Source organism: Salmo trutta, chromosome 9 (assembly GCF_901001165.1).
Source record: "Salmo trutta chromosome 9, fSalTru1.1, whole genome shotgun sequence".
NCBI lineage: Eukaryota > Metazoa > Chordata > Actinopteri > Salmoniformes > Salmonidae > Salmo > Salmo trutta.
Window position 1 is genome coordinate 26831954 of NC_042965.1, and position 24771 is coordinate 26856724.

The window sequence follows — 24771 nt, forward strand, 5'->3', positions numbered from 1 at the left end:
TAACCACACTGTATATAATCCTCACACTAATCACATACTGTATATTAATCCTCACACTAACACCATACTGTATATAATCCTCACACTAACACATTACTGTAATAATCCTCACACTAACACATACTGTATATAATCCCTCACACCTAACACCCCCTGTTATATATCCCTCACACTAACACACACTGTATATAATCCTCACCTACTAACACACTACTGTATAATACTCACATACACATACTGTATATAATCCTCACACTACAATACGTACTAATCCTCACACTAACACACTACTGTATCTAATCCTCACACCTAACACACACTGTATCTAATCCTCACACTAACACACACTGTATATAATCACACTAACAATACTGTATATAATCCTCACACTAACACATACTGTATATAATCCTCACACTAACACATACTGTATATAATCCTCACACTAACACACTACTGTATATAATCCTCACACTAACACACACTGTATATAATCCTCACACTAACACATACTGTATATAATCCTCACACTAACACATACTGTATAATCCTCACACTAACACACTACTGTATATAATCCTCACACTAACACACACTGTATATAATCCTCACACTAACACACACTGTATATAATCCTCACACTAACCACATACTGTATATAATCCTCACACTAACACATACTGTATATAATCCTCACACTAACACATACTGTATATAATCCTCACACTAACACACACTGTATATAATCCTCACACTAACACACACTGTATATAATCCTCACACTAACACATACTGTATATAATCCTCACACTAACACATACTGTATATAATCCTCACACTAACACATACTGTATATAATCCTCACACTAACACACACTGTATATAATCCTCACACTAACACACACTGTATATAATCCTCACACTAACACACACTGTATATAATCCTCACACTAACACATACTGTATATAATCCTCACACTAACACATACTGTATATAATCCTCACACTAACACATACTGTATATAATCCTCACACTAACACACACTGTATATAATCCTCACACTAACACACCACTGTATATAATCCTCACACTAACACACACTGTATATAATCCTCACACTAACACATACTGTATATAATCCTCACACTAACACATACTGTATATAATCCTCACACTAACACACACTGTATATAATCCTCACACTAACACATACTGTATATAATCCTCACACTAACACACACTGTATATAATCCTCACACTAACACACACTGTATATAATCCTCACACTAACACACACTGTATATAATCCTCACACTAACACATACTGTATATAATCCTCACACTAACACCTACTGTATATAATCCTCACACTAACACATACTGTATATAATCCTCACACTAACACACACTGTATATAATCCTCACACTAACACATACTGTATATAATCCTCACACTAACACATACTGTATATAATCCTCACACTAACACATACTGTATATAATCCTCACACTAACACATACTGTATATAATCCTCACACTAACACATACTGTATATAATCCTCACACTAACACACACTGTATATAATCCTCACACGAACACACACTGTATATAATCCTCACACTAACACATACTGTATATAATCCTCACACGAACACACACTGTATATAATCCTCACACTAACACACACTGTATATAATCCTCACACTAACACACACTGTATATAATCCTCACACTAACACATACTGTATATAATCCTCACACTAACACATACTGTATATAATCCTCACACTAACACATACTGTATATAATCCTCACACTAACACATACTGTATATAATCCTCACACTAACACACACTGGCTGGTGGGCTGTTCTTGTTCATTTGTTTATGTGCTGCAGCTCATTTGTATATTCTGTCAGTGTTATTTTAATCTGGCGAGTGACTGTGTTCTCTTATCCCGGTGTCACTGCCAAGAATAGAAACGCCATCTTGTTGCAATTTCACAAGCTCATATTTGTTCCACTCGCAAATATGATGTAGTCCTTCCTGACTGACTGCACTGTATCCAGAGAGAGTTATGGGAGCATATGCGTACCCTTTTTATGTGGTCATTTATTACGAGGTGGATGAATAATACATGATTAAGACACGTAATGGATACGCTGGGACCTGTAGTAAGTCCACTACTTTGTCCTTGGGCAATTTTTGGCCTGGGACTTTTGAGTGTTGTGGCTGTTACCATTGCAGTAGGAGGGAGGGAGGTGGATGTAATGCTGAAGGAGGAGGGGTGGGGGTGTGTGAGAGGAGGAGGAGGCAGAAGCGACGTGTCGGGGGCTGCTGAGCTGAGGAGGAACAAAGCCAGGAACTCCAGTACCACTCGCTCTCCTTCCTTCCCCTGCCTCCTAGCAGCTGCCACTTCTGAGCCTGAAGAAAATGAAGGCAGATGAATCAATTTGGCCTGTGGCCCTAAAGTGCACTTGTCTGTGCCCCAGCCTGGCAGGGAATAATGAACAGATAGATTGAGCCGGTGCTCTGCGGCACTGAGGTGCCTCTCTCTGCTGCTGCCTGCCTGATGCACAGCATTGTTGGGCTGGGCCACGCCACCTCCCCCTCCCTCCTCTCCCCCCTGTCCCCCAGCAGCAGAGTCTTTCTCCCTCACTGCGTCTCGTTGGGTTAATGGGGGTGAGGGTCCTTTGCGCAGGACACTTTTCAGAACAAATTAGAGGAAGGATCTGTATCCTGGCAAACGCCCTATTCCTCCCCTGCATCTCCTTTTGCCCACCCTGCCGACCGTAGCCCTTCCACAGCCCCACAGCATGGCCAGCAGAGAGGAGCTGTGAAGAGAGGAGATGAAGGTAGAGAAACAGCCAGGAGGATGTCCAGGTCTGGATGAGGGTAATAAGGACTGATACCGGGATGAGGCTGAAGCACAACCTCCCAGACTACAGCTGACAGGTGAAGAAAGGGCGGGGAGAGGAGAATGAGGAGAGAGAGGGAGAGGTGCTGAGGGGCTGAAAGCTTTCTAATTGGAGTAGGACGGTGGAGACCCCTATGACGCAGAGGCCCTGAAATGGCTGCCCTGCAAGGTGAGAAGAAAGAGCATGACAACAAAGCATCACCCAGCAGCCACCAGCTCCCTGCTTGCCTCCCTGCCGGCGGGTGGCTGACTGCAGATTGATCGACATGGGGGAGAGGCGGATTAACCTAGCCTACGGTAGCTTAGCCTAGCATGAATGGACTATGTCAGACTCACTGAAACACTGCTGTTTTTATTAATGTCACAACAAGTGTGGTTTGTTCTTAGTTTTTTTCCCTTTCTTTATAAACCCCTGCAGTTCAGTTCAGTGTAAATGAGCAGGCTCAAATCGGCAGTCAGCAGCTACTCAACTTGGGAGAAATTAAGATGCTAGAGGGCCCTTTGAAGCTAATTAAAGAGCACAGAGCAGAGCCTCCAGAGAGAGTCTGTCCCCAGAACAGACATGTTCAATACCCAGACTAATGGGCCTAATTTCCAGTGCATTATTCATGTACAACACACACGTTACTTGTGTAGTTTTTTATTTCTGCGGAGCGCCTTCAATGGGGAGCAGAGAACCACTCACTGCCGCTTGAACTCAACCTGTTTAACCTTGCCCGTGCTGCGCCTGGCAATTCTCCGCGTTGTCTAAAACAGGGCCCTTTAGAGAGCTATTCCCCCTAGCGTTACCCAGAGTGCGTTTCAAAGACTTCCCATGATCCTTCAGTGCTTCAGGGAGCCATGTTGACCTTGATCTTTGTCACAGGATTGGCCAATCAGATCTCAGATGAGACCTTTAGCTCCGCCCACAAGTCCTCTGTAATGTAGCCTTGCCCTTCAGTGCTAGTGAGAGAAAAATTAGTGTGTGTCCCAAATGCCACCCTATTCTCTATGTAGTCTTCCACTAAATGATACTCTATGTAGTGGTGCACTACATAGGGAATAGGCTGCCACTTCAGACATGCCCTTAGTAAAAAAAAGAAAGACATACTGATAGATCTCAACCGTTTAAAGCCTCTCCTTGGACCTGAACTCAACACACCCTTAATCACAGTCTGACATGGCCAACAGGGCCGGCAGTCTCTATCACAGGCGGTGAATGTAAGCCTGAATCAATTCCTCCCGTCCTGCTGAACAATAGGTTAGAGAGCCTCCTAACAGCCAGGCAGGCAGGCAGGCCGCATCGTTAAGCTGGATACCTTATTAGCCCCTCTACTCTGATCAATAATCAATGTGATTGCTGACTGAGGATCCACCACTACAAGACCTGCTGGAGTGGGTGTTAACACTTTGGCTCGGAGATTTGTCAGTGCTGATGCTTGGTAAACAAAGTAATCAGAGTGCCTGAATGTCTCCCTGGCTCTCAGTGAACTGTACTTGACTTGGCAAGATGACGTGAACCTAACCTAACCCCTCTCTCTCTCCCCCTCCCTCCCTCCCTCCCTCCCTTTCCACCATTGTCTGGAAGTGGGCTGGGTTCTTTGTGCTGCTCTCCCTAACAAAAGTAATAATCATAAAGCCTGCCATCCATTTTGAGATTCAAGGAATGGTTAGCTTGACAGTCAGTGAGAGAGATGCAGAGAGAGAGAGAGATCGAGAAATGGAGAGACAGAAAGAGAAAGAGTGAGAGTTGTATGACGGCAGACACCTGATTACGACCACCTACAGGGTCTCACTCTCCTTCCTTCATTCCTTCCTGTCTGTCTGTCTGCACCCTGATTGCAGTATGTTGACGTAGCATTCTGCCATTCTGCCGGTCTATCACTGCTGACCTCAACACCATGCTAGCACCTTTCATCCAATCAGCAGGCCTCTTCTGGCCTGACCGGGGCCTCACCAGGCAGGGTAATTAGAAAGGAATTGTGTCTATTTGGCTTGTTGCTGCTAGTCACTGGTCGCTGGGCAAACATACAGAAGGGCAGACAAAGAGCCAGGCCAGCCTCTTGCCTCACTTTCTCTCTCTCAGCCAGGTGGCAATGCCTCCGCCACGCCGCCTCAATACAGGACCTGTCAGATTAGCTGATGACCCTTTTAATTCTACCCTGCCGGGGGCCATAATTGATATTTACAGGGAAAGGTTAATTGTAGCAGTGATCTGTTTAAATGACAGTGGAGATCTGGAGACCGAGGCTAGCCACCGCGTGCTACGACACCAGGGACCAGAGCAGGCTGCTAGTCAAATGGATTACACCCCACAGGCAGCCATCAGCCGTCCCCATTGTCTTCAGAGAGGGGCTTGTAGAGGGCTGATAGGATGAAGTGCTCCAGTGGTGGGGAGGGCTACCTCCTATCTCCTATCTCCTCCGACTGTGGCAGTGTGGCTGCCTCCCATCTGTCCTAGGAATATGGGTTGCTGCCAAGCCAACGCTCCTCTCAGGGCTTGTTTGTCTAGCCTCTACCAAACAACACATACTCTCAAGTTGGCAGACCCAAAGAAGCAACTTCATCATTCAGTGGTGTACCACTGGGCATATCCGCTATGTGCAGATTGTAAACAATAAACTGCAGATTGTTCTTGGATACAGGTGTTGCATCAATGTGAAAGTCATTACTTTCAGGCAGACATTTTGGTTACTGCCAGTGCTGCTTTGCATACATTCAAACTATGAACTGATACTGAGACATGTCGCTACCAGTTTGTCTTTGTGTTATGGATGGGTTCCCATAGTGTGAATGGACCACACGATGCCAAATGTCATTAAACATGGAGTTTGGGTCGTGTTGTATCTTGGAGTTGCTGTGTAGTTTTATGTGGTATCAAGTTGGTCTTCTTTGACTCGAGTCTAACTAAAGCTATACTTTGTCTCTATTCTATGAAAAATGTTTGGTAACACTTTCTATGGATACCCTCTTCATAATGCATTATAATACACAACATATTATTTTTCTACTGTATAATAACGAATGCTTCTTCCTCTGTTTCTTTCCTCTAGACCAAGGCCCTGCAGGTGCGCCCGGTGAGGCTGGATGAGGATGAGGCCATGCAGGAGATCAACAGACCCAACAGGAGCATGTCTAAAGAGCACCTCAGTGAGGTAAGAGAGACCCGCCAGTCCTACCCCCCAGACCATTAGACCCCCAGATAGGCTTGGGGGGTATACCGTATATATTGTATACCGGGGTATTTGGAAAAACCCACGGATGGTTTTACCATCAATACCGTCAACAGTATTTATTTGAAGTTTTTCAATACATTTTAATATTTGTAGCTACTTTTTAAGTTAATACCTGCAGTCAACTTGTGCAATACGTTAGGAAATAAAGCAGGTTGTATTCTTCATTTCACCTGTCACATTATTTTACATTATGAAGCTTACTGTAGTTCCCAAGAACAGTTGAGTCATTCAGGTGTTGGTTTGTAAATAGCACAACGGGAGACAGCAGGTGCTGGTGAGTCCATAGCGTTCTATGTCTGTCAGAGTCTCTGTTGTGCGCCGTACATGAGGTGATGAAGTTACACTTGTATGCAATTCATTACTAAATGTTTGCCATCAGATATCTTATAATGGCTTTCTGACAGAAGTCAAAGAGCTCTAAATGAGTTGTCTGTACAGCTGCCATTTGTTCCATGTGCTTCTTACTAATATTTTTGTTTTCCTCTGCACCATGTACACATGCTGCTCTTCTTTCAGAAAACCATGCATCACAATTTTGTTAATTTGCACAATTTCTCTCGTTCCCGTTTGCTTGTAGATGTCCACACTCACCGAAAATAAAATTTGGTAGCTACTAGCTATACTTGTATAACTTTATGAGCTGGATTTGCCTGTCTTTGCAATTATTATTATTTTTCACTCGTTAGCATTTAGCTAACAGCTTCTATGTGATTTTGCTTTTAGTTTGTGCTAATTCTGTTAGCATTTTGATAAAATAGACCCAATGGGCTTTTCTTGCGCTTTCCTTGTATGTTATGCCGGTAATACTGTAAATCACAGGATAAGAGAAGGACAGTATGACAATATGAAAATCTGGATACCGTCCAAGCCTACCATCAGACCATCAGACCCCCAGACCATCAGACCCCCTGACCATCAGACCTTTAGACCATCAGACCCCCAGACCATCAGACCCCCAGACCATCAGACCCAGAGACCCTCAGACAATCAGACCTTTAGACCATCAGACCTTTAGACCATCAGACCCCCAGACCATCAGACCCCCAGACCATCAGACCTTTAGACCATCAGACCTTTAGACCATCAGACCCCCAGACCATCAGACCCCCAGACCATCAGACCAGACCATCAGACCCCCAGACCATCAGACCTTTAGACCATCAGACCCCCAGGCCATCAGACCCCCAAACCATCAGACCTTTAGACCATCAGACCCCCAGACCATCAGACCCCCAGACCATCAGACCCAGAGACCATCAGACCACCAGACTATCAGACCCCCAGACCATCAGACCCCCAGACCCTCCTGGCTACGTTATTATGTATCCCACAATCCTCCAAATATGCTATGGCCAAAGTAAACTGTTTTGCAATAACCAGAAAAGCAAAACCATTAGCTGAATATATCAACACATGCCACATCATGAGTCAATAAAAAAATACAACATGGCTACCTACCTTGTTACAACATGGTTAATTAGGGCTGCATCTCCTCCAGACCTCCTAACAGGAGACCAGACCAGCAGCAGGCTGGTTTAGGGCTGTGGGGCCCTGGGGAGGAGAGAGAGAGGCAGCAGTGAGAGGGTAGGTGGTGGAGCAACTCATACTGGACCAGACTCACACGTCATAAATCCCCATGCAATAGAAAACCGTCCTGATCAACAGCGACAAGCAGAAAACTATTAGCCAAGCCACACAGACACACAGCTATCACACTAGGACTGCATCCCAAATTACACCATATTCCCTATATAGTGCACTACTTTTGACCAGGACCTATATGGCCCCATAGGGATTAGGGTGCCATTTGGGACGCAAATTGACGCCCTGCGACATTCAAAGCCTGCTATGGTTATGTAGATGTGACCTAAGGCTGTTCCACTAGGTGGTAGCTGACCCTCGCCGACCAGGACAGCAAAGAGTTAAAGGTCTTTCCAATTACTGCCGTGTGTGCGTTCATATGCCAGCACATTTAAAAGACGAGTGGGTGGTATAGAAAACGGAGGCAGCTAGGTTTCGGTTGGCGCTAGGGATGAGATAATGCAATTTAGATACAGGAAAAGTAATACGAATTTATGCAAAATCCCCAAGCGGGTCATTTTAAATCAATGTAGAATATGCTTCCTTCCTAATGCCTGTCAACCAGGCCTCCCAAACCTCAGTAAATTCAATCAGACAGTTCATTTAGCTGGAGGATGTAAGGGTGTGGGGGGGGGTTGCAACTTCTACAGTCAAAGAAGTGATCGAGGAAAAATTATGGAGAGAAAAGATTTTAATGAACTAAATGCGATGTTCAAGCTATTCAGAATTCCTAAAGAAAATCTAGAGATGTGGAGAGAGAGAGAAAAACACTCCCCCACCCCATTCACATGATATTTTCCCTTTTTTTCTAAGCCTTATTGCTCTCTCTCTCTCTCTCTCTCTCTCTCTCTCTCCTGACATTCCTCATGAATTTGGGCTGTTTTTTAATGAAAAAGTCAGGAGAAAGTGCCGGGTTTGGCAGATAAAAGGGTGCTGGCGGATGACAGTTCTGACAGGCAAATGCGACAGTGAAGGGTGTTGGGGGTACGGGTAGGAGGAGCGGGGGAACTGTTCAAATTGCATGCTGTAATCGTCGACGGTGTTAGATATGGCATGTCTCTCTAATCTCCTGCCAAATAGATAGTGCAAAGACGCTGATCGCTGTAGCAATGCCATCCATCCCTAGCTATCCATCTCTTTAAACCACAGATAGGGTCTCTGAGCAGAGCTGGGCCCACTCAGGGCGAGACCTGTCTGGCCACTGCTGGAGAGGAAGGATTTCCTATCACTGTCTTCTTTTTTCAACTACTGCCTCTGCACTGTGAGAGAACAAACAGTCATTTTCATTAAAAGCATAACTCATATTTGATTCCTACATTAAAGAGGTCCCAGGCTATAAGAGTTCTTAACTAATTATGTTCTGTGCTGTAGCCGTGATTCATTAGCCAAATGGATTTTGTGTTGTTGGACCAGCCCCTGGTTCAGCTGGTCCCCGGCAGAAAGCTGCCGTACAGGCAGGGATTAGGGAAATGTGGAGGGAGATTTTCTGTGCTTCTGTGTTCGTGTGCAAGGGGGGGTTGGAAGGGAGAGAGAGAGAGTTTAGCGGGGAGAGAGGGTGGCAGTACTGCTGGGGTCTCACCCGCCCAGCCACCCACTCCTGCTGGAGAGCTCGGAGGCCTGCTGCTGGCTGCATGCTGGAAGCTGTTCCCGTTTTCACACACACACACACACACTTCACACTCTGCCGAGCCCCGATTGGCCCATTTCAGTTTCCGCACCTCAAAAAACAATAGTCTGGCCCGTAAGAAAACCAACTGCCAGGCCCCGCCCTGCTTGTCGCCGTGGCTTTGAGGGTCCGGGGGAGGGGGCGTGGAAATGGGGAGAGGATTAGGGGGCGAATTTAGCAACATTTCTGTTCTCCGGGGCTGTTTAGTTAACCCTAAAACGCAGCCAGCATCCTCCACACCCCCCTGACTCCCCCCTATCCTCCCCCACCTCGCTGCTGCCTCTCTGGGGCAGGTTCTTAAATCCTTTTGAAGTCCTAAGCGCTTCAGAAATCCATTGAGAGCCATGTATAATGGCTTTTAAGAGAGAGTGTTTAGCTGAATCCCAGCCCCATGGCTTATGAACCGCTGCCTGCTTTAATGGATTCTTCCCTCTTCTCTTCACCAAGACTAAATCCAATGGATTGTCCCTCATTATCATTTAAATAAGCCTCTCTTTCTACTCCAAACGCTCCAACTTGAATGAACCCTGCATAGTAAGGCTAATTCCAAATGGCCTTGGCCTCCTGTTACTGAGTCACACACACATGCACACACACATTATGCACGCACGCACATTCACTCACACACACACTACACATACGTTGTTCGCTTTTGCCCCTTTGTGTTCACATATATGGCTGGCCCTGCCCCTCTGCCTTCCACCTCTACCCCTCCTTCTCCTTCTCCCTCTCTATCTCAGGCGGTGGGGACAGGAGGGGTGAATGGAGAGGGAATAGTCTTTTGATTCCCGCAGAGCTGACTTTCCGGTTCACAGTAGGACACCTCCCTAATTGTCACAGTGGGGTTGAGACTGTGATTCAGAAGGCACAGAGGCACTGATGAGGGCTAAAGCGCAGAGGAAGGTGTGGGAGGGAGGGATGGAGAGATGGAGGGATTGGAGGTACTATGGACAAAATTGGTCTAGCAGAAAAGTCCCCTCCTGAGACTGCAAATTGCCAATTGAAATGGAGGAACTAAGGGGGGAAAGTGGAAGGAGAGGAAGGAGAGGGAGATTTGGAGATTGGTATTCTGACTGTGACCTGAGTGAGTGACGGAGAGAGAGATAAAAAGAGAGAGAGATGGACTCTCCCTGTCAGAGGCCTCGTCTATCAACAGAAGCGAGCACACTATGTCAGCATACACATGACAGGGTTATTATATAGTATCAGTGTATTTGACATTATATATAAGTGAATCAGACAACCAATGACAACCATTATTGGGTTTGTCCTATGGAGTGATTTCAGTGCCAACAGAAATTGTATTTGAATTCCATAATTTTGAATTTATATTAGGATATTGAATTTGAATTTAAGATTTATTCATTTGTAATGCACACATTGAATCATTGAATTCATAAATTGAAATTGTATTTCATGTTTTGAAACTGAATTGAATGAATATTAAATTCAGTTTAAAAATGTAATTTTATGGAATATTCATATTCAATATTTATATATTCAGTTTCAATGTGGTAGATACTGCATTAATTTACTGTGTATCAAGTTTCCAAACTATCATTTCACGTTTATCAAAGTTTCATATATTAAACTTTTCAAATTCAGTTCTTTAAATTCAGATTCAAAACCAGAGACAACATCGTGGTACTTTGCCAATCAGGAAAGGTAGAGGAACACTGCTCTCTGTGGTAAACTTCGGACGTTTTCTGAAGCCAATGTGGCATGTTTCGTTTCATTTCATTTAAACTATTTTGATCCCAATCCTGAAAGATTAGACTCTGGGTAACTTGTCTGAGACCTGAAACGTTGCCTTGTCTGGCGTACAGGAGACCTGGATTAGAGCCCCGTCAGTCAAACTAACACGTCTTCAGGTCTCAGGCAAGGCTGCTCCTCACATGCATGGATCACCAAACTACCCCTGTTGCACTCTCATTAAATGGGGTACACAGATCCTGCTGCTTCTGTTTGCCACAGAAAGTGTTGTTGTGTGCAGTAGGCCTGTTTTGAACCCAGTCAGTTATATTGGTGCCATGATCTCTGAGTATGCGGTCAAAGGGGGTTGAAATGTAACTGAGGAGGTTCGATGAACCACGCTCTTTTGATGAGTAACTTTACTGGAGACTTGAAGACTTGTTAGCTTCCTGAACTCATCCCTATGGGCTTTAGCTGTGGGCTAACACTGTCCTGCGAACCCAGTCAGTCACAATAGCACGATTAAATAGGGAGTGGAAAGGCTATCCTTAGAAGGGCTTTGACGGGGCTATTAAACTATATTCTTATTGGGGCAAATTGCGTTTTTTTGTGACACTACGTTCTAACATGTCCTGCGCGGCCTGTGAGGGGAACAGAAGGCACGTCCATGTTCCAGAGAGTCTAGGCTTTCAGGAATTGGGTCATAATAGCTTATAGCCAAAAAACTGTTCAAATGCTAGAGACAAATTCATAGGAAGACAATACATTAAACCATTTACATTGGCTTCAGAAACTGCAAGAAGCTTCTTTTTACCACAGAGTGTTTCATTCTATCTGATCTTCTCTACATTTCCTGTCTGGATAAAGTACCAGGATGTTGTCTCTGGTTTAGAATCTACATTTAGAGAACTGAATATGAATGCATCTGAGAAGTTGAATATATGAAACTTTGATCAACTTTAAATTATAGTTGGTAAACTTGATACACAGAAAATGTATGCAATATCTACTATTTTGAAACAGAATATATAATTATTGAATTTGAATATTCAATTAAATTGATATTGAATTTGAAAACTGAATGCAATATTGATAAAATTCAGTTTCAAATCATGAAATACAAGTTACATTTATGAATTCAATGATTTAAAAAAGTGCAGAAATTAAAAAATATTCAATTCAAATTCAATAAATTCAATATAATGTAATACAAATACAATTTCGGTTGTCACTGAAATCGCTCAATATTGTCCATACATGCATACAAAACTCAGCTTTAACCCTGAACTACACCCCATTACTTACAGTGGGGGAAAAAAGTATTTGATCCCCTGCTGATTTTGTACGTTTGCCCACTGACAAAGAAATGATCAGTCTATAATTTTAATAGTAGGTTTATTTGAACAGTGAGAGACAGAATAACAACAAAAAAATCCAGAAAAACGCATATAAAAATGTTACAAAATTATTTGCATTTTAATGAGGGAAATAAGTATCTGACCCCTCTGCAAAACATGACTTAGTACTTGGTGGCAAAACCCTTGTTGGCAATCACAGAGGTCAGACGTTTCTTGTAGTTGGCCACCAGGTTTGCACACATCTCAGGAGGGATTTTGTCCCACTCCTCTTTGCAGATCTTCTCCAAGTCATTAAGGTTTCGAGGCTGACGTTTGGCAACTCGAACCTTCAGCTCCCGCCACAGATTTTCTATGGGATTAAGGTCCGGAGACTGGCTAGGCCACTCCAGGACCTTAATGTGCTTCTTCTTGAGCCACTCCTTTGTTGCCTTGGCCGTGTGTTTTGAGTCATTGTCATGCTGGAATACCCATCCACGACCCATTTTCAATGCCCTGGCTGAGGGAAGGAAGTTCTCACCGAAGATTTGACGGTACATGGCCCCGTCCATCGCCCCTTTGATGCGGTGAAGTTGTCCTGTCCCCTTAGCAGGAAAACACCCCCAAAGCATAATGTTTCCACCTCCATGTTTGACGGTGGAGATGGTGTTCTTGGGGTCATAGGCAACATTCCTCCTCCTCCAAACACGGCGTGTTGAGTTGATGCCAAAGAGCTCCATTTTGGTCTCATCTGACCACAACACTTTCACCAGTTGTCCTCTGAGTCATTCAGATGTTCATTGCCAAACTTTAGACGGGCATGTATTTGTATTCTTGAGCAGGGGGACCTTGCGGGCGCTGCAGGATTTCAGTCCTTCACTGCGTAGTGTGTTACCAATTGTTTTCTTGGTGACTATGGTCCCAGCTGCCTTGATATCATTGACAAGATCCTCCCGTGTAGTTCTGGGCTGATTCCTCATCGTTCTCATTGCAACTCCACGAGGTGAGATCTTGCATGGAGCCCCAGGCCGAGGGAGATTGACAGTTCTTTTGTGTTTCTTCCATTTGCGAATAATCGCACCAAATGTTGTCACCTTCTCACCAAGCTGCTTGGCGATGGTCTTGTAGCCCATTACAGTCTTGTGTAGGTCTACAATCTTGTCCCTGACATCCTTGGAGAGCTCTTTGGTCTTGGCCATGGTGGAGAGTTTGGAATCTGATTTATTGATTGCTTCTGTGGACAGGTGTCTTTTTTACAGGTAACAAGCTGTGGTTAGGAGCACTCCCTGTAAGAGTGTGCTCCTAATCTCAGCTCGTTACTTGTATAAAAGACACCTGGGAGCCAGAAATCTTTCTGATTGAGAGGGGGTCAAATACTTATTTCCCTTATTAAAATGCAAATCAATTTATAACATTTCTGACATGCGTTTTTCTGGATATTTTTGTTGTTATTCTGTCTCTCACTGTTCAAATAAACCTACCATTAAAATTATAGACTGATCCTTTCTTTGTCAGTGGGAAAACGTACAAAATCAGCAGGGGATCAAATACTTTTTTCCCCCACTGTATACTGTAAATGTTATCCCACTCCACTAAATAATTTTTACACAGATCAATGAAAGATGGGTTGTTAAGGGTGATGTAATGGAATGGTATATTTATGTAGTGGTATACTGTATTCATGTTTCATCTGAGCTGTTGTTCACTCCAAAAACATGGGAGACAGAAGGTTAACATGAATATTGATTTGAAACTTTAGCGGCCTCATCATTTCTGTGTCAGCGGCTGGCTCAAGGCCCCTAAAGGTCAACCCTGTTCTCCTCTCTCTCTACAGAGCTCCACTCACTCGCTGTCAGGCCGGGGCTACTCGGTAAGTGACATTTTCATGCTTCATGACTTTTACGGCAGAATTACAATCTCCAACGACCCTCTTTATGGCTCCGCCGCTCGATACTTTTATTATGTTAAGTAGAGTAATGGAGAAATCATGAAATTAGGGACATTAATCTTGAATGACTGGTTAAATTGTAGGAAGGAAGGGAAGACACTGAGCCCCAAATCGCACCCTATTCCCTACGTAGTGCATTACATTTGACCAGGGCCCCATAGAGTGTCTTGCTCTACCTTGGGTAAATGTGCCTGTTTTATTGACATTCATCATGTCAGGCCAGGCAGGCAGGCAGCCATTCAGTGGTTTAGCAGTTTAAGTGTTAGAGGAGGTGTCTTCCTCCAACTGCCTGCCATCTAGTCATTTGATTCAGTTGTCAGACATTATGCTTAAAAGCCTTTTTTAAAATGTGAGTGCCTGCATTGATACGCAAAAGTAATTTTCCCACTATACATATAATATAATATACTACCTTATCCTTTTAGAAAACCCATAGCATAGCTGTTATTATGTAGGCCTATCTTATGAATCTCTTTCACATTCAGCTCTATACTTTCGTTACCGTTGAATTGAAAAAGTCGAATGTGTTCTTGTGCAAAGTGAAAATGTTTATAAAAAATCTTGTCAGCCCATTCCTTTTATAATGTACACTGGTTCACTTAGTGTCACTAGGAAACTATTTCTCCCATGTAAAAGCATCTTTTGCAGACTACACACCAGTATGTGTGTTTTTAAAACCTAATGGACCTTTTCACTTATTATTATTTGCAGAAAGCTGATGAGTATTGCTTTAATGATGAGGCTCGGAGTTGATAGAGGCAGTCATGAGTCTTTCTAGTTGTCCTTGTTGTCCTCTACACTCTATACAAAAAAAGGTACTATCTAGAACCTAAAATGGTTCTTTGGCTGTCCTCATAGGAGAAGTCTTTGAAGAACCATTCTTGTTTCCAGGTAAAAACCCTTTTGAGTTCCATGTATAACTCTTTCCACAGAGGGTTGTACATGGAACCCAAAAGAGTTCAACCTTGAACCAAAAGGGGTTCTACGTGGAACCAAAAAGGATTATCCTATGGGGACAACCAAATAACCCTTTTGGAACCCGGTTTTCTAAGCGTGTACATGAAAGTGCTAATTTATAGAGAGACTTGTATCTCCCGTTACAACACTAGACCTGCCTGTGAGTGTCATGGCAATTCTTATTGTAGCTTCAGTGTTATCAAACAAATAAACAACATCTATAAATGGTTTGTCACTGCTAATCAGGGGAAGAGTATCTGCTGAGGTAGCATTTAAAGAGCCAAACAAAGCTTAAGTTAAAAGACATTGATCTGTGTGGGTCCTTATGGTGCTACTGCTGCGTGGAAATGGAACATGTCCCTTTCCTATTCCCTCACGGCTGCATACTCTCACAGAGATGAAAACAAACAAGACCTCCCGGAAGCTGCTGCAGCCCTTTCGCTTGAGCTGTCAGTTTGAGTCTGGTGGAGGGAAGGAAGGAAGGAAGGAGAAGGCCCCCTGTCTTTATCTGTTCTTTACGGATAGCGAGGCAGGGGGAGGGTGAGAGAAGAGAGAGAGTAAGATCAACAAAGATCGAGAGAGAGGGAAGTAGAAAAAGGAGGGAGGGAGGGAAGCAAGAAAAAAGCAAGAAAGTGCACAGGGGCAGGAAGTCTCACATTGTCCTATCTGGTGGTGCTGCCCTCTGGGCTGCTTGTGGGCAGAATGATTCAGAGGGTCAGCTCTCTCAGAGTGCGCTCAACTCTGGCTTCTGGGGCCGCACAGGGGCCCTTATCAGCAGGTGCACTGGGCTCTGAAATGGGGCCTCGGAACCCCCAGGGGCCTGTCTGAGAGAGGGAGAAATGTACGCAGCCAACGGGAGGTGTTGTGGCTGGAGGAAGGAGATGGGTAGCAGGTAGGTGGGGGTGGTTTTATCTGTCATAAGGCACTAAGAGGTCAAAATCCCAATCTCTCTTGACAGTTTGTTTTCCACTTCTATAGGAGATAACGCCTCCGCTGTTTCCCCTGACATATGTCTCTGACGTTGCATGCCTGCCAGGCTGCTTTATCAGAGAGGTTCATTTGAGACGTAAAAGAAGACGTTCAGATGTAGACACATACGGAATTGGAGCTGTAGGAGGACTGAAGCCGTAGGTTTAGTTGTAAAAAATGATATATTGTTGGAACATCATATTTATAGGTACATGTTAGCATGTATTAACGTACAATATGGCTAGCTCTCTATTAGCATACATGAGCTGTACACATCCGACTCCTTACACTAATCTGTATTAAACTGGACCGCTGATAACAGGTAATATACAGCACAACCACTGAGCACCACTATCAGTCTGATGTAAAAGTGGATGTGGAATAGTTTCAGGTCCTGTTTCCCTCTCCTGTTTCCCTGTTTCCCTGTTTCCCTCTCCTGTTTCCCTCTCCTCTCTTCTGTGTTCCTCTGGCTTTATTATAGTGTCACACGTTTGGGAGACAATATCTGGCCCATTTCCTCAGCTGTTCACTACCTGCTTGTTTTTACAGGGGAGAGGAGAAGGAGATGGCCCCTGTCCCTAAGTCTTTCTGGTGATTTATCTTTCTCTCTGGGGCCCTCAATAAAAACCTCCAGTCCTCCTCTGTGCCTCGCTCGGCGAGATAGGCTTTAAGAGACGGAGAGAAATGTTAAAATATCACCATGTGGCTATCTGCCCCTCCAATATCCTCTGCAGGCTTGAAATAGAACAGAGGAAGACAGTTTATGAAAATAAAAAACAGCTCCTTGTCACCCAGACGAAGCGATTGAGCCGAAGCCACTGATCCACTGAAGGCCCAACTCTTGTTTTCCCCCTTCACAATGCAGTCTTGAAAACCCGACCCTTGGCAACACAGTGACTAGGGCAGGGTTTCCCAAGCTCGGTGCTCGGGATCAAAAGGGGTGCACGTTTTGGTTTTTGTCCTAGCACTACACAGCTGATTCAAATAATCAACTAATCATCAAGCTTTGATCAGCCCAACGTGTAGTGCTAGGGCAAAAACCAAAACGTGAATCCCTTGGGGTCCCGAGGACCGAGTTTGGGAAACGCTGGACTAGGGCCAGACCCTTTCAATGATGGACTCTTTATGTCACTGCCTACGTCGATAACAAAACAAACATCCAGGGACTGACATTCCAACAAACCACGAGGCAGACATGCCAGAACGTTGCGATTGAAAACCAAAGTTTGCATGCAAAACCTTTGTGGTGGTTTTAGTGGGCGGCAGGTAGCCTAGTGGTTAGAGCATTGCGCCGGTAAGCAAAAGGTTGCTAGATCGAATCCCCAAGCTGACAAGGTAAAAATCTGTTGTTCTACCCCTGAACAAGGCAGTTAACCAACTGTTCCTAGGCCGTCATTGTAAATAAGAATTTGTTCTTAACTGACTTGCCTAGTTAAATACAGGTTAAATAAAGAAATTTAGTTGATGCAAACTAGCCACCTGTGAAATGCAGTCATTAAAAATAACCTCTGATCTCCATCTTGCTAGCAACTAGTTTGTATTTTATTCAAGTGGATAAATGAGTGACGTAGGCGTTGACGTAGTTCCTCTGTGCCAATAGAGTCCATCATTGAAACATGTCACTGTGTTGCCTAGGGTCCGGCTTTCCAGACTATTCACAATGATTGTAGATAGACCTTGTACTGAGATGCAGTTGGAATGCTGATACTGTACATTTTTGGGAGGGTTTATCAGTATGTTGTTGGCGGTTACAACCTTAGCTGGGATGTCTGGGTTGAGCTGGAGTGTTTATAGCTCACAGACACACCTGTTGGGTATTACCCTGCTCTGGATTATTTCATCCTATTTTATGCTAGATGAGTCTACACTCAAACATAACATTCGCAAAGTCATCTGTGCGTTTCTAAAACAACCTCATTTAATTGATTTGGCATTCATGACCTCCGCTTTGTTCCAAATAAATGTCCTTGTCTGACAAGCAAGATTTAAAGACTAAAGATCTTTATCAAATACATAATAAGCTCTATTAAAAATCTTCACGGTTTATTTAACTAAACAACACGATTCATCCGATTAAATGTTAAATAAACCGATGGTTATAAAAACCAAAGAAGGAAATTGAGGGGAAATTATACAACATATTTAATGTGATTTTACTATAAAAATGTATATGTTTCTCAGTGAATGTAACGTCACATATTGCCCACCAATACATCCTATGTGCTGTGGAAGGCCCTATCTTTTCCCCTACATTAAAACTCTCTCGCTCGCTCTCTCTCTATTGCTCTCTCTCTTTCTCTCTGTATCTCTGTCTTTCACTCTCTCTCTATCTTTGTCCACAGTATATTTATCTCCCCTGTCGCACCTTGAAACTCCCCCATCCCAGACCCCCTCTGTTTGGCCATAGTTTCCATCGTCTTGCAGGTGTCTAGATACATACCAGCGGCCCCTGCACATTGTGAAAATTAGTCAAATAAACCAATGGCCCAGCAGGATAGGGTTGGAGCCCTGACATTGTCCGCCCCTCTAATGGGGTGTTGTCTGTCAGGGGCGCTCCAGAAGGGCTGTCCGGGTTGAAAACCCTATTTGATTATGCCTGTGTGCGGGCCTGCTTCAGAGCAGGGGCCTGCTGCTCCCCTCTCGCCGGGGGAGCCCGGCTGTTGCCACTAGCAACAGATAAAAATGGCTGTTAACCACAGCAGGGCCCACAACACATCAATCATGTGCTCCAGATAAAAGCTTTAGGCTTCTGGGTGCCCGGCACGCTGAATGGCGGTGGACACAAAATCCCCTTTCCAATGACTGCACAGCCCCTATGGTGGAGGGGTGGAGATGCCATTTAAAATCCGCCAACACAAAAGGTACTCTGGGAGAGGTCATTTGAATAAAAAGGCGACATGGTGAATTAGTGCAGGCCTGGCCTCAGAAACAGCCGGCATAGTTTGCTTGTTCTAAATGAACTCTTAATTGCTTTTGCCCACTTGGCTTTGCGCCTAAGGCTTTGTGCAAGAGTTGGGGAGTTCGGCATCACTGCATACCCACATATGGCTTTTCGAATGGAATTGATATTAGTGATTGAAAAACAACTTAGAATGACCTAGAGGGCTGTGAAGTGATTTTGGCCCTGTGGCATTTTTCTCTAGAGGTGACTTTAATGGTTCATTTCAGCCCTTTCTCAATCCGAACCACTGTTATAGTAGAACTAATATTAGACAATGTACAAGGCTCTATGTAGATCTAATAGATTATTAAATGAATCTCAGAGTTACGATCAACCATGTTTATGTCACACTGAAACACACAGACCCCAGGGGTATTGGGTAAATATGTATTTGTTTTTCTTGGTTGATGCCCCCCACCAACTTGGCCCAATTTAAGAGAAAGGTCTGTCCATAATGTTCAGTAACTAAGTGACGATGCTCTCAGGATTTGTATACTGCTGGCATTCCCCATTAACTTACACTTTCCTAATATTGAGTTGCACCTCCCCTTTTGCCCTCAGAACAGCTTCAAGTCGTCGGGGCATGGTGTCGAAGGTGTCGAAAGTGTTCCACAGGGATGCTGGCCAAGGTTGACTCCAATGCTTCCCACAGTTGTGTCAAGATGGCTGGATGTCCTTTTGGTGGTGGACCATTCTTGATACACACAGGAAACTGTTGAGCCTGAAATATCCAACAGAGGTTGCAGTTTTTTACACAAACCGGTGCGCCTGGCACCTACTACCATACCCTGTTTAAAGACACTTAAGTATTTTGTCTTGCCCATTTACCCTCTGAATGGCACACATACACAATCCATGTCTCAAGGCTTAAAAATCTGTCTTTAACCCGTCTCCTCCCTTTCATCTACACTGATTGAAGTGGATTTAACAAGTTACATCAGTAAGAGATCATCGCTTTCACCTGAATTCACCTTGTCAGTCTATGTCATGGAAAGGGAAAGTGTTCCTAATATTTTGTACACAGTGTATATGGGCGCTCTAGACAAATAAAGTGATAATTCTACTCATATATTACATACACCACAATCAAGGCCCAATTACATGCTACTTTCATTTCTAAAATCTCTGAATGCAGACTTGAACGCTTTAATAAGCTGTGTAATGAAGGATCTGGGTGTTTGGCCATTCTCCTAGATTTACTATGGCTTTTATAGCCCATTATAACATACCATTTGCATCAGCAAATTACAATGCTCGATATCATTATCCAACCCTAAACCTGATCATAAATTAAACCTCCCATTTCAAACATCCATCTGTCTGGGGAGTGATTTCTGGCTGCATTCTCACCGGGGAGGGAAATGAAGGACAGAGAGGGGAGAGAGTGAGAGAAAGAGGGGGAGAGGGCAGAGAGGGAGAGAAATGTGAGAGAGAGCGGTGAGAGTAGCCTCCTGTGGGTTGTGAATAACTTCACTTCGTCAGTCAGAGGCATTCATTCATGTAATCAGCCCTGGCTCTTTCTCTCTGCCTCCTCTCCTCCCAGCTCAAAGCTCAGAGGCCACATTAAAAGCTAATCAGTGGCCATCTTGGTGGAGAGGCTGTGATGCTAACTCTTCTAACCAGGATCACTAACCTTCCTGCTGTCATCTGGCACAGAAGCAGATTAGTATGTGCAGATCGATATGATTAGAGGGCTTGGCCTTACTATGTCACCAAAGAGGGGTGTATTTGTATTCAAAATGGCACCGGCTCTATCATTCTTTCTTCCTCTCCTTTTCCCTTTCATTTCCCTTCCCCTCTCTCTTTCTCGCTCTCCCTTTCTCTCTCTTTCTCTTTTTCTGTCTCTCTGTATACGGTATATATAACATATGCCATTTAGTAGACACTTATCCAAAGCGACTTGGATAAAAGTAATGTGTGCATAGTGTAAATGTTTCACTCATGGGTGGTCTTTTGAATCGAACCAACAATCCTGGCATTACAAGAACCTCGCTCCATCCAACTTGATTATACACTGAAGGGAACATAATAAATCATGTTAATTCTTTACACCGCTGCAGGTAATTAATTCAGCGTGACTAGTTTAATATTAGTCAAAGGTAGAGACACACAGACACATGTCCTTCCCCTCCAGGTATCCACCGGAAACCATTTTAGATTTGGTAAAAAAAATACATCTTTGTGATTTTGAGGCCCTCTTTCAAGAGACAGCGCATCTTGTCTTGACTTTTTCTATGCTCCATTCCCACGTGGAAACATCTTACTGCACTGCTGTGCCTAGCTATTGAAATCCTCTCTCCGCTGTTTCCCGAGCGCCCTAACGATTGTTTCAGGAAACAAGCAGGAAACATACCTGTGATGGCCAAATCTTACTGAGAGAGGAAGAACAAAAGGCACTATGCAACAGATAGCTGCAGGCTTGTGTCAGAATTGTCAAAGACTCCAGCCACCCAAGTCATAGACTGTTCTCTCTGCTACCGCACGACAAGCGGTACCGATGCACCAAGTCAGGACCCTGAACAGCTTCTACCCCCAATTCATAAGTCTGCTAAATAGTTAGTTAAATAGTTAACCAATAGCTATCAAGACTATCGGCATTGACCCTTTTTACTATTTCTCTATTTTCTTTCTCTCTGCATTGTTGGGAAGGGCCCATAAGGAAGCATTTCACTTTTAGTCTACACCTGTTGTTTATGAAGCATGTGATGAATAACATTTGATTTGATTTGGAGCAGAGCTGAGAGCAGAGTAAACCTCCTCTACTGTGAGACTAAAGACCCGTGGGCCTCGCCGAACCCCGAGAGCTCCCACCACCGAGAGCTCCCACCACCGAGAGCTCCCACCACCGCGTAAACAAAGCCTGAAATGAAGGGGAGCCTGGGGCTGACACATTAACACCACTGCTAAAATGTTTATTTTATGGCCCTGGTGGATTCCAGCATTGGGACTTCAGGGGCGGAAAAATGAACAGCACTTGCCTTCGCCTGCCTGCCTGCCTTTTTGCAGTCTCTCATTTGAATCTAGCGTTTTTCTCATCTCTTTTTGTCCGTCGCCTCGCTCTCTGCAACTCTCACACCTCCTACAACACTTCCTTAGCTCATTTTAAAGGTACTAAAACCCTGGCTCATAGCCTTTTAAGGGTGTTAGGTGATACTTTATTCATTTTTCATTTGAAGGCCTAACATCTGAATGTCTTTAGCTGTAATGCAGGCTGTAACTTTTGTTGCCATGCCACGGTTCAGTGGTTCACAGCAAGGCCTTAGTTTTACATTTTTTACATAGTTAAGGTCACAAAGTAACCACACAAGATGATAATACTACAGTACATTCCATAGGATTATCTTTGGCTTTCCCCCCTACAGAAACTCACCAGAGCCAATCATATCCCCTCCACATAAGTGTGCGGTTCGCGAAACCATACAAAAAGTTATTAAGTAGGTCATGTTCTGCCGATCGTCTTCTAATCATTCAACGAAACCACCATTTTTTCCCCCATCTGAGCCCCTGAGCCTTGCTTCTGGGACTCCCAGCACCAACACACTCACTAATTTGGTTTTCTGTCATGTTTTTTTTCTTCTCCTTTGCCTTACCCCATATCTGACAGTCGACATGCGACACAAGCCCTCCTCCCACACCTCCTCCTCCCTCCCTCTCTCCAGGTTCTGTCTGGTGGAGCAGCAGGCAAGGTGGCAGATTACAGGAGGAGCGGTATAATTATACTTCCAGCTGATTTTGCTCTTTTTATGAGGGAAAGAACTGTTAATGACAGTGTTGTATATTACGTCCCCCTGAGGCCACATACTGAGTAGAGCATAGTCTGGGTGTCACGCCCTGGCCATAGAGAGGTTTTTTATTCTCTATTTTGGGTAAGCCAGGGTGTGACTAGGGTGGGCATTCTATGTTCCTTTTTCTATGTTCCTTATTTTCTATGTTTTGGCCGGGTGTGGTTCTCAATCAGGGACAGCTGTCTATCGTTGTCTCTGATTGGGAACCATACTTAGGTAGCCCTTTTCCCTCCTTGTGTTGTGGGAAGTTGACTTTGTTTATGGCACATAGCCTTTAGCTTCACGGTTTGTTGGGTAGTGTTTATTGTTTTGTTCGGCGTCTTTTCTAATAAAAAGAATATGTACGCTCACCACACTGCACCTTGGTCCTCTACTTTCAACCGTCGTGACACTGGGGAGGAGCTGCAGGAGCCTGGTTCCGTTTCTTCATCAGCTTCACCTACTACTGGCTGCTTTCTTTGTGTTTTTTCTCTCTTTCTCTGTCTCTCTCTCTCTCTCTCTCTCTCTCTCGCTCTTCTTTCTGAGAAAGTAAAAAAACATTAGCACAGAGATAGAGCTTGTGGTTTTTGATGCGATGTCACCTCATTCACTGTGGTTTGGCCTGGGGCTAACAGATGCGCAGAGCAGGTACAACCCAGATTTCCTGTAATGTGTGTGTGAGGCGTGTGGGCGCTCGCTGGCGCTGCACGAGGCAAACAACAGCGGGCTTTGAACGTTCAAAGTCCACCCTGGTGGTGTGCAGAACGCCCATGCTGGCTAGCTCATGATAAGGGGTCCCTGACTAGCCCCTGGCTCCTCCACCACCCCCCTCCCCACAACAGCTTACTAGCACCATGCGGTGAGAGGAGTTGACCAGCCAAGCCCTGGCATCCCCTCCCTCAGGCCAGGGCCTGCATAGTGTTTCCCATCTACGTGCTCTCACACACGCGGGCCAGATCTGATCTCCAAAATTGCAGATGAGTTTGTCTTAAGATAAAGGCGCTTAATCATAATTGCTGATCCGGGTTTTCATGTGGCATTCAACCAGTGATGTAGTCGCACTGGCAGATGTCTGATCTCACAGTGTAGAGAGGCTGGATGACTTACTTTCAGCAGCCTCACTCTCTCTGGGTCATTATTGGTGTTATTTGACTATATGTAAATCCCCAGTTAGTCAGCATGAAGCTAATGTCTGTGTCTCTAGGTACACCAGACTAATGTCTGTGTATCTGGGTACACCAGACTAATGTCTGTGTCTCTGGGTACACCAGACTAATGTCTGTGTCTCTAGGTACACCAGACTAATGTCTGTGTATCTGGGTACACCAGACTAATGTCTGTGTATCTGGGTACACCAGACTAATGTCTGTGTCTCTGGGTACACCAGACTAATGTCTGTGTATCTGGGTACACCAGACTAATGTCTGTGTATCTGGGTACACCGGACTAATGTCTGTGTATCTGGGTACACCGGACTAATGTCTGTGTATCTGGGTACACCGGACTAATGTCTGTGTCTCTGGGTACACCGGACTAATGTCTGTGTCTCTGGGTACACCGGACTAATGTCTGTGTCTCTGGGTACACCGGACTAATGTCTGTGTATCTGGGTACACCGGACTAATGTCTGTGTCTCTGGGTACACCGGACTAATGTCTGTGTCTCTGGGTACACCGGACTAATGTCTGTGTCTCTGGGTACACCGGACTAATGTATGTGTCTCTGGGTACACCGGACTAATGTCTGTGTCTCTGGGTACACCGGACTAATGTCTGTGTATCTGGG

At 44.4% G+C, this 24771-nt stretch overlaps 1 protein-coding gene across 2 annotated transcripts in view; it reads left to right on the plus strand.

The window, feature by feature from the left end:
• The window catches only part of LOC115200333 (fibrosin-1-like protein), a 324458-nt gene that overhangs the window by 175538 nt on the left and 124149 nt on the right, over positions 1 to 24771 (plus strand). Inside the window, exons 3-4 of one of the 2 annotated variants that reach the window (XM_029763305.1) lie at positions 5952 to 6053; positions 14242 to 14277. In XM_029763305.1, coding sequence (XP_029619165.1) covers positions 5952 to 6053; positions 14242 to 14277 — 138 coding nt within the window. The remainder of the gene's footprint in view (positions 1 to 5951; positions 6054 to 14241; positions 14278 to 24771) is intronic. The other variant, XM_029763306.1, reaches the window with a different exon arrangement.